At 39.3% G+C, this 11152-nt stretch overlaps 1 protein-coding gene across 3 annotated transcripts in view; it reads right to left on the bottom strand.

The window, feature by feature from the left end:
• Positions 1–645: 645 nt before the first annotated feature.
• Positions 646–11152, bottom strand: part of epg5 (ectopic P-granules autophagy protein 5 homolog (C. elegans)) — a 41550-nt gene continuing 31043 nt past the window's right edge. For all 3 annotated transcript variants that reach the window (XM_065267027.2, XM_065267029.2, XM_065267028.2), the window contains exons 32-45: positions 10443–10656; positions 10150–10271; positions 9840–10047; positions 9287–9362; positions 9084–9187; positions 8807–8982; positions 8149–8334; positions 7860–8069; positions 7597–7741; positions 3832–4074; positions 3289–3508; positions 2978–3193; positions 2754–2868; positions 646–2581 (exon numbers count right to left, since the gene is read on the bottom strand). In XM_065267027.2, coding sequence (XP_065123099.2) covers positions 2399–2581; positions 2754–2868; positions 2978–3193; positions 3289–3508; positions 3832–4074; positions 7597–7741; positions 7860–8069; positions 8149–8334; positions 8807–8982; positions 9084–9187; positions 9287–9362; positions 9840–10047; positions 10150–10271; positions 10443–10656 — 2418 coding nt within the window. In that variant the 3' untranslated portion in view covers positions 646–2398. The remainder of the gene's footprint in view (positions 2582–2753; positions 2869–2977; positions 3194–3288; positions 3509–3831; positions 4075–7596; positions 7742–7859; positions 8070–8148; positions 8335–8806; positions 8983–9083; positions 9188–9286; positions 9363–9839; positions 10048–10149; positions 10272–10442; positions 10657–11152) is intronic.

Genomic DNA, 11152 nt, shown 5'->3' with positions numbered 1-11152 from the left:
ATGATTTTATGTAGATACAAGACAGGGTCAGAAGCATGTGCATCTTGATATTCAGATTACATTATGTCTTTTTGGCTAAGATATGATCGACAGTATAAACAGATATACATAAGAAACACTTAAATGCCACATCTGAGTTTCCCATCTGCTGTCTGGGTACCCTGATAATGCCTGCTGTACCATCTATTAAAGTGGAGGAGTTTTCCATGGCAACCACCAAAACCTGGGATGTGGTCTTGTCACATGTATAAGGCTGACCTAAAGACTTTCTAAAAGGTGAACCTGTCACCATTCATATAAGAAATACTTTTATATACAAAAGTAGCCACGAATGCATTCGGACACTTATGCCAGACTTAAAATTGTATAACCTTTTTTTAGATAAACAAGTAACATATTCAAAATTGCATTTTCATGCAAATTATTATTATTATTATTTTAGAAATTACTGTTCCTTGACTTTTTGATTACATTTTTATTGTAGTCCCAAGGTACATAAGTATGAATTTTCCCTCATAAACACAAATTTGCTGAAAGGTTTGAGGTCCTACAAATGTAGTTTATTTCATTAATTATGGACATTTTCTACTTATGAAAAGCTATGTGCATTTCTCTTTATGCGAGTGAAATTTACTATGAGAGAACTCAGGGATGAAGCTTCTTTATTTGTATTATTCTGTTTGGTGCTGGAGACATCTCATACTTTCCATTTACAGTACCTCTGTAAAGAAACCATGCACACACGCACGATTTTAGGTATTATTGATCTTAGTAATCATTTACATTTTCATGTACATGACAGAAGAGCAATCATGGCACAAGAGACAGAAAAAACATTGAAAACTGATCTTAAGGCAACTCCATACAACATTAGACCAGACTTCCCAGTTTACATTTATCCAACTTATGGATTGTTTCAACAGCTCAACCTTGTGCTTGTTTTTAAAGCTGCTTTCTAAAAACAACTCGGATTATGCTCAGTGACATGATAATGTGTATATCATGCTAAAATCTTGGTTTCTAATGTAATTTGTGATTGTGGTGAAAGATTGTGAGCATGTTTAGTAAGACTGTACCAATTTTAAAACAGTAAAATTATATAAGGTATTTCAATGTTAAAAGTTTGATATTCATTAAGTATTATGGAAGCCAATGAAATGCTCTGAGAAAGACCTCTGACCTATATACTGAATTTAAAGAGCATGCAATACATGGCAAAAGCCTTGACCTTAACTTAAGCCAATCAAAACTCCTCAAAAGCATCCTAGCCAGCATGCTACAAACAGTCACAAAAATGAATTTTCTCATACTGAAATTAAATTAATTCTAGAATTTAAAAAAATCTAAACAAATACAGACATTATACATTCATTCAAAATGTATATAATTACACAAACGAAGAATAGCTGTGATAGTTATGTGGAGAAACAGAAAACGTTAAACAGGGGAAAGGAATGTGTGATGTACCTATTGTATATGCTCTTACATGGAGGTATTTTGTTTTGTATTTTTAAAATTAAGTGCACTTAATAGGCAAATCTCATGCTGTAGCAGCAACCAGCATTTGAAGATTGTTGGCCAGATCAAACAAAACGTTTTACCTGACCCTACCAAAGGGTAAAGTGAGAAAGCGGGCTCAGTCACTAAATTATGAAAAAATGCACTAAATTAAAATAAATGTAAAATGTCCAGCCATTACCGGTTTATTTGCATGAGCTATTAACTAATGTACTTATGACAAAAGCAAATGACAAGAAATTGAGTGAATCTGAACTCAAAATGACAAGTTAAACCAGCATATTCAGCATGTTCAGATTTGATTTACTGCATACTAAAACTACTCGAGATTGATTCATGGATTTTCTTAAAACTCCATATTCATACATGCATCAAAAAATCCTTGTCCCACTGCAGAAAAGGGCTCAGTTTGTGCCTACTTATCTTCACCTTACTTCACCAGGTGTCCATGCCAGTACACATTTGCAGAAATGACTACTACAATGAGCATTACAATACACTGAGACCATAAACTCTGTGGACATGTTTGCTAGTGTGTTACTGCCAGTGTGAAACATTGATGATTAGGATTTCCTATACTTTTTAAAGAGACAAAAAGTGGGGCGAAGATGAGATTGTTCAGCAAAAAGAAAGAGAGTTATTTTTAAACTCGTGTTCAGCGCTCAGGAATGACCACTGTATTATTATCTATAATCATGATTTTAAAACTTTCCTCCATTTCCTGTCCATTAACAGAGAATCTCTAAAGCCTTTTGTTACAAGATTCTGTCTGACCGCCTTCCCATTGTGTAGATTTTCAACAAAGAGAGCTCCGTTATATCATCTCTCTCATGAAGGTCTTTGGCGAATTTCCGGCGATGACCCCGTGGTTAGTTTACAGCTAACGGATGATGTCCAGGTAATGAAGATCCACATACAGCTTGTTTACCAGCAGTGTTAAGAGGTGGTTGCTTTTATGCAGGCAGTGATCTGGGTACTTGATGAACTGGCAGGCCTGACTCACAGCCTCCTGCAGCTCTGAATACTGTTTATTACTGGGCATTGCTTCCAGCACAGCTAAGGCCTGAAGACAGAGAGCGATCATTTAAAAGTGCACATCAATGCCATAGATACAGTTGGGAGGAATCAAGGGAATTAGGGAAAGATTGGGCTATTGTTGATACAAGCATTTTGAATTATGAATGATTTTCATCTTGCCTGTTAAGGATTTCACACATTTGAATCTTTTACTGTACCTGTTGGGCTTTAGTTGAGAGCTGGAGGTCTGTGCTTGGATTTAGACGTAGCTGATTTTCTGAGGGCACCTGGACTAGCAGAAATGCAGACATGCTGCGTGCAACAACGCGAAACCTGCGGCGTAATTATAACAAACTTCGTGAAGCAAACAATCCTTCCATGTACTTCAGCTGAGGATTTAAATATTTACTAGAAGTTTTCATAATTTGAAGATTTTTCTCACCTGTTAGAAAGTGGAGATTTTCTCCCAAGGCCAATGGCACCCAGGATACCAGAGTTCAGTCTTTCCTCACCAAGCTGGGCCAGACGGTTCTGGAACGCCATTAAGGTCAGAATCAGAGTGTCAAGGTCACACGCGTCCCCTTGATCCACCTGGATCTGCAGTAGCTCCAAAACCTTATGCCACCACAAAAACAGCTTTGCCTCATCAGCCGGACCACTACAAGAACGGAAAGCAGGTTGTAAATAGCCTTCAAATTTCTAATGAGCTAATATATTCTCTTATACTTTGTTTTTATTAATCCAGGCCATTACCTGGGGAAGCTCTGGTTGATCCAAGTGTTGAGCAGCACTAAGGTCTTCTTCTCATTAAGTAGAGTCTGCTCCAAGTTCAGCCTCTGAAGGATGTAGACATACAAGGTGAGGTAACTGCCCAGGTTTAGGCTTTCCTGGATAAAGTCCTCAACGGTCAGCTCAGGAACTTGGAGAGATACTAGGATGGGTCCCCAGCCAGAATACTGATCAGCACATCCACCTGAGAGAAGAGACGCAACACATTTGGATTTTTGTCTTACTAGCTGACTCACATTTCTGTAGCTCAACTAGTAGTGGATGGCACTATAAAAATTCTGAGGGAATGCATATTTGGGCTATGATAGAATGATTCCAAGCTTGAAGGCACTTTGGGTTAATTCTCTTTGTACTTCTTAATGGTACAGTGATAACTAGATAATGAACTGGAAAAAATGTTATGATTCCAGCCAATAGTGTTACACATTGTAACTATGGCTATGACTAATTCCCAATGGGATATTCAAATCTATAACCAAGTATAGAACAAATATACGCTATTATTACCATCAGCGAAGTAGGACATAATACAAGCCTCAGTGGTGCGTGCCATATGACGCACTGACGCCAGGCATCTACACGCAGCGGTTAGGAGTGGGAGAACCAAAGGACCCCGGGCTCGCTTTTGCACCCAGGAGTGGAGTTTAGTACCGAGTCCCTCTGCTGTAGAGATACCAGCTTCATTCAGCACAGTCAGCAGCTCAGCAAACAGACTGCAGATGGCCATGTGGCGCTGCTGGGGATCTGTTTCTGTATGGAGGATAAGACACATTGAAATGTAATTTTCTACTTATTCTTCTATATCAGGGTTCCACAAATCTTACCCTGGAGGGCCACAACACTGCAGAGTTTAGCTCCAACCATGATCAAACACACCTGAGCAAGCTAATCAATAGGCTTGTTTGAGATGAGCAAATTCTGCGCAGAATCGATCACCGGTGATCAGCGCAAGATGCATTCCGGTTAGAAAAGTGTCCGACTTACGTCCGACTTGCTCTGATGTCACACTGACGTGTACAAAATAACTCTCGCGATGGAGAGGCGGGCTCGTCGGATTCTACAGCCGAGCGCAGTTGCTCTCCACCGACTGCGTTGACGAAAAGCACGATGGGAAAAGACTTGCTGACGACACAGCTTAATGCTGATTTGCCCGGGAATGTCAGCTGATGACTTTTTAATTCTAAAAACTCCACTTCCTGTAGTAGTTTTTATATTTATTCAACTTGTTCGTGACTTATGACATTGATATTATTAATAAATTCCTTTAAACTTTTGTAATGGTGTTGTATTATTTGTACAGTGTGCTGTTTATATTTCACGCAGAAACGAATTTGTATTACGTCTAGACTTAGATTACATCTCAACATTTACTAAGAAGCCTTTTCCAATAATGAACAGTTCAGCTTTGTGATTCTCCTTATAAACATCTAAGCATTTGTTGGTATTTCAGTTGCATCTATTTAATCCGCGATAAAATACGCGAACGCGATCTCTTCCATTGCTGACGTTTGCAGTCAACATCACTGCGAGATTCATGAAGCGTCCGGCTTGCCTCCACTTTTTTCACTCCTCCCCTCACTGCAGCCGGCTACTCTCGCCTATATTTCAGGCGAGGCAAGCTGCATCTCAAACAAGCCTAATGTCTTCATGATTACTAGAAAATCACAGGTGGGTAAGTTTGATTAGGGTTGGACCTAAACTCTGTAGTGCTCCGGCCCTCCAGGGTAAGATTTGGGGAATCCTGTTCTACAATCACCTAAAGGGTTATTAGGAACACCATACTAATACTGTGTTGGACCCCCTTTCACCTTCAGAACTGCCTTAATTCTACGTAGCATTGATCCAACAAGGTGCTGGAGGCATTCTTTAGAAATGTTGGCCCATATTGATAGGATAGCATCTTGCAGTTGATGGAGATTTGTGGGATGCACATCCAGGCATTTTGAAGCTTAAAGTAGGCGTTGCCTGCCATCGGCATCTTGGGCGCCCGCGAGTCACCGCGAATCACTCCCGGAAAACCGAAAATGGGTAAAGAGGGGGGACATGGGTGAAGCTGAGGTGAAACAACGCCCGCCTAGCGCGAGTCTAGTGACAGCAGTGGCTGTTCAACCGTCACTTAAGCGGCCACACCATTTATTATGCAGAAGTTTAAGGCTTAATATAATTTAAACGGATGAGTTACAAAAAAATTCACCCCCCTCAAAGTTGTCATGAAGGGCAAAATTAGCTATATAGGTCAAAAGCACTTTTTGTACCAGGCTGTAAACATATTATTTTCTACTGTAAAGTTGGCCATTTTTAACATGGGAGTCTTGGGAATTGACTCCCTTTTGGAACCAGCCTCAAGCGGCCAGTCGATGAATTGCAGTTTAAGTCACTTCCGTATTGGCTTCATTAGAGCGATCGGAAGGTTGCCCCTCGGTTCAACCACATCCCAAAGATGCTCTATTGGGTTGAGATCTGGTGACTGTGGGTGCCATTTAGGTACAGTGAACTCATAATCATATTCAAGAAACCATTTTGAAATGATTCAAGCTTTGTGACATGGTGCATTATCCTGCTGGAAGTAGCCATCAGAGGATGGGTACATGGTGGTCATAAAGGGATAGACATGGTCAGAAACAATGCTCAGCTAGGGTGTGGCATTTAAATGATGCCCAATTGGCACTAAGGGGGCTAAAGTGTGCAAAAAAAAAACATCCCCCACACCATTACATGACCAGCACCAGCCCGCACAGTGTTATTAACAAGGCATGATGGATCCATGTTCTCATTCTGTTTATGCCAAATTCGGACTGAATGTCTCAACAGAAATCGAGACTCATCAGACCAGGCAACATTTTTCCAGTCTTCAACTGTCCAATTTTGGTGAGCTCGTGCAAATTGTAGCCTCTTTTTGCTATTTGTAGTGGAGATGAGTGGTACCCGGTGGGGTCTTTTTCTGTTGTAGCCATCCGCCTCAAGGTTGTGCGTGTTGTGGCTTCACAAATGCTTTGCTGCATACCTTGGTTGTATTTCAGTCAAAGTTGCTCTTCTATCAGCTTGAATCAGTTGGCCCATTCTCCTCTGACCTCTATCATCAACAAGGCATTTTCGCCCACAGCACTGTTGCATACTGAATGTTTTTCCCTTTTCACACCATTCTTTGTAAACCCTAGAAATGGTTGTGCGTGAAAATCCCAGTAACTTAGCAGATTATGAAATACTTAGACCATGCCACGCTCAAAATAGCTTAAATCACCTTTCTTTCCCATTCTGACATTCAGTTTGGAGTTCAGGAGATTGTCTTGACCAGGACCACACCCCTAATTGCACTGAAGCAACTGCCATGTGATTGGTTGATTAGATAATTGCATTAATAAGAAATTGAACAAGTGTTCCTAATAATCCTTTATGTGAGTGTATATGTTCCCGTAGCTGAATGTATGAACTGACATACTGAATGTGTTATAAAATGTGTAACTTGAATGAGGTTGCTTTGGATAAAAGCATCTGCCAAATGCATTAATGTAAATGTTATGGGCATGTGCATATTGAAATAACATCTCATATTAAGTATAGGGCATATCTGTATTTTAATGCACTAATAATGTTATCTCAAAACTATGGCGAAATGTAACTATGGGAATGAGGAAAAAAATGTAAGCCCAAATGCCAAAAGAATGCAAGTTATATTATAACCATGAAAACCACTGGATATACTGAGTATTGACTAAAGATCAGTACTAAAGATCGTAAAGGTTCTGAGAAACAAATAAAAAATTGTGTGCAATGTTAGTTTAACGAAAACATAACAAAAAGTGACTTAAAGGGGAAATTTTACAAGACTTTTTAAGATGTCAAATAAATCTTTGGTGTCCCCAGAGTACAGTTGTAGCTCAAAATACCATAAAGATCATTTATTATAGCATGTTAAAATTTACACTTTGTAGGTGCAAGCAAAAATGTGCCATTTTGGGTGTGTCCTTTAAAATGCAAATGAGGGGCGGTATTATTATAATAAGATCCCCATCTGACATCATAAGGGAAGCCACATTTTTAAATGACCTATTTTTTCACATGCTTGCAGAGAATGGTTTACCAAAATTCAAAAAGTTACCAGGTTGATCTTTTTAACATTTTCTAGGTTGATACCGCTGTGTGGACCCAATAATAGCACTTAAACATGGAAAAAGTCAGATTTTCATGGAATGTCCCCTTTAAAATATCATGCAATATTCTTAAATCACCAGCTGAGATAACAATCAAATACTGATTAACTAGCGTTCTTACCAGGAGGGTTAAAAATGACAATGTACTCCAGTAACTTCTCCATTTCCGTCTCTAGAGATGCCAGACTGATGTTTCCATTCTGATCCAGAGAGGTCAGGAACTGCACCATGAGATGAAGGAAGGCTTGGCACTTTAAAGTCATGTCCTAAGAATGACATCACACATAGTGCATGTTGGCAACAAGATATGGTTTAAATATTTACCATTTTCTGTCAACTTAATGAAAACACTTTTTAAAACAATAAAATAAAACAAAACGTAACCTTGTGATTTGAGGGCTGCGCATCCGTTTCAAATCCAGCAGCCATTCTAAGCAATTTGATGACTTGCTGTGAAGAAGTATCACGATTAAGAACGAGGGATGCTGGGTAATGTGTGCTAACATAACTTGTGACATTTTGATAAGAAGGAAAATCCACCAAGTGCCAAGGCAGAGAAACCGACTGGCCGAGCAGATTTAGGACAGAGGCTTCCTGCAGAGAGAAGAAATATGACAGATTATTATCTATATGCACCCATGAAGATGGCTAGCAAAGACAGGTGACCACTTACCGGTTTGTTGACAGGAAGATCCTCTTTTGCCAAGAACACCATTAGGTAGAGGAGGGAGACTACCATAGTCTGAGCGGAGGGGCTCGGATGGGGGCTGAGAGAATCGCTCAGTGCGCTGACCCAATTCACCTGGCACAGAAGCTCTCCCATAAACAGAAAACAGCTCTTTGGACTTCCCCTTTCCACCTGAAAACCACAGATTGTTATGATTTTTGTAAAATTATTAGAGGGTTATTTTTGGAGCTCCTGGCCCCCTTTGAGACAATAAAAATAACAGCTTGGACATTCTGTTACATGAAAAAAACCAAGTTGTACAGGTTTGGAACAACAAAGTAAATCATGACCACAACTCTCTCTTATGTCAGCTATTCCTTCATAATGACTAGTAAACACCATCCTTTTTACATTATTTGGGAAACTGACCTACAAGTGAGATTTAAGACTGAGACTTAAGACCCTCTGAAGAACTGTATCAAAGAATCAAAAATAAGCTGCCACAAATATGTAAGGATGAGGGTCTCTAGAACATAGAGTCTTATATTTCACCTACAAAGCACTTAAATGCACATATCCATTAAAAAATTGACTTTTGCCAGTGATCCCGTGACATAGCACACAACCAAAGCTACATCTGGCTTTAGTTTTGTGAGTTCCTCACATTAAAAAACTGGTTCATTAGCGTTTGATCTGGATGGAGGTCCTTCCATGGCAGACGGCTGTACTCAGTGTGATAAGTGTACAACAGGTACTCTGGCATCTTTGGAGAGGTGCAAGTTTCACAATAATGCATAAGATGAAGCCACATAGCTCCTCGTTGTCCTGGCAATAACCGATCTGCAGCAAAAAGAGCATGGTTATTACCAAATGGTTTTTACTGATGAAAAGGCTGGACATTATTGTTGTAGTTGATTAAATCACATGACTGCTATGTTTACCTTTGAATTTCTCATGTAAAGTCTCCATCAAGTGTGCATATAAGCTCACTAAGCTCGCTGCAGCTGTGGCATCTGATTCAAGCCATGGAGAACAGCGAGGATGACTGTGACACAACAAGACAGGCTTGCCATTAAAGGATTACTCGTCACATTGGCAATCAAGTGCTTTCATAACCGTAACCAATGAGAACATGAGAATGTACCTGGTGTCGTCAGTGCTAAGAACCAGAATCCAGGGTTCAAAAAGTTTTGCCATTTTTGCATGCAGGTTTTCAAGAGCTGCGTAAAAGAGAAACCAAATTATTATCATAAATGTGAAAACTGGACCACAAATGTGACCCTGGACCACAAAACCAGCAATAAGGGTAAATTTTATGAAATTGAGATTTATACATCCTGAATAAAGAAGCTTTCCATTGATGTATGGTTTTAAGGACAATATTTGGCCAATAAATCTAAGGGTGCAAAAAAATCTAAATATTGAGAAAATCACCTTTAAAGTTGTCTTAGCAACACATATTATTAATGATAAATAGATTTTTTAGATATTTATTGTAAAATATTTTCATGGAACATGATCTTTACTTAATATCCTAATGATTTTATGCACAAAAATGTTATATTTTTGACCCATACAATGTATTTTTAGCTATTGCTACAAAATAAATATACCCATGCTGCTTATGAATGGTTTTGTGGTCGATGGTTACTAATAGTCAAGACTCATTGATCTGAATTCTGGAAAAATATTTATACCTCTGACTAGTTTTGGACTTCCTACTGATTCTTTAAAACAGTTATTCAGCTCCAGATCAACAGCATAGTTGATCAGATTTTCCCAGAACACCTTGACCTCCTCAATATACGGCCCCCATTTTGAAAGAAGGCCGAAGCTCCTAAAGTCTGCATTGGACAGACGTAGCTTTGAGAAGTACTTTGAAAGCCACTCAATTGTCTCGTCAACCTAAAAAAGTAAAAAGAAAACGTACACATCATAATGCTCTTGTTCAGCACATTAAGCAATGATGTGGAATGTGAAATAAATGAAGAACAAATGCCGTGTTACCTGTTGAGGGGAGAGGAGGACGGAGCGGGTTTTGCCTGTCTTTGACTTAGGATGAGAAGAGCAGCCAAGTGCTCTTAGCGATGCTCTCCAACAGTCTGGACTGAGAAGCTGTTCTGAAGAGCCTGTGAGAAAGAGAGCACAGGCAATATTTCTTACAAAAGCCATTTATATGTAATTTCGACAATTTATGCTAAATTCTTATAAAATTTATGAAATAGCAATGATATGCTAAACTAAGTTTTTATTTCATCAAACTGTGGAATTCAAAATTGAAGAGCTGAAGTGACATTTACTCTGCATCAGTAAACGCAGGAAGTCGCTGTAGTGGTCAGGAAACTGGTAAAGCAGCAGTTCGGTCCAGTGTTTGCAGAAGATGTTGAAGGGCATGAGTACTTCTGCCTCCGGTTCCAGCCCACAGGTACACAGAGCCTGATGGATGATCGCCATCAGTCGGCTACGCTCAGAAAACGAAGGCTGCGTCGCAGACAGCCACTGCGTCATATCAAACTAGAAATACAAGACAGATTATTTAATGCAGTAAATATAAAACTCTCTTTTTTAAGGGGGTTTTGCACATAAGCATTCAATTGCAAAAGAACAACGTCTTAGAGGGAATACAGGGAAGATCTGGGCATGAGGTGGTTTGAGGCATGAAGATTGCGTTTTTTTTTTACATTTAAAGGGGACATTTCTCAAGACTTTTTTAAGAGGTCAACTAAATCTTTGGGGTCTCCAGAGTACCTATGTGAATTTTAGCTCATATCATATAGATAATGTATTATATCATGTTAAAATTGCCACTTTGTAGGTGTGAGCAAAAATGTGTAAATGTGTTTTTGGGTGTGTCCTTTTAAATGCAAATGAGCTGATCGCTGTACAAAATTGCAGTGTCGTGATTGGATAGTGCAGATTAAAGGCGCGGTATTATCCCCTTCTGACATCACAAGGGGAGACAAATTTCAGTGACCTATTTTTTCACATGCTTGCAGAGAATGGTTTACCA

The sequence above is a fragment of the Paramisgurnus dabryanus genome, chromosome 5, assembly GCF_030506205.2.
Source record: "Paramisgurnus dabryanus chromosome 5, PD_genome_1.1, whole genome shotgun sequence".
NCBI classification, from domain to species: Eukaryota; Metazoa; Chordata; class Actinopteri; order Cypriniformes; family Cobitidae; genus Paramisgurnus; species Paramisgurnus dabryanus.
Note: the sequence above shows the minus strand (reverse complement) of the source record. Positions and strands in the feature narration are given on the sequence as shown.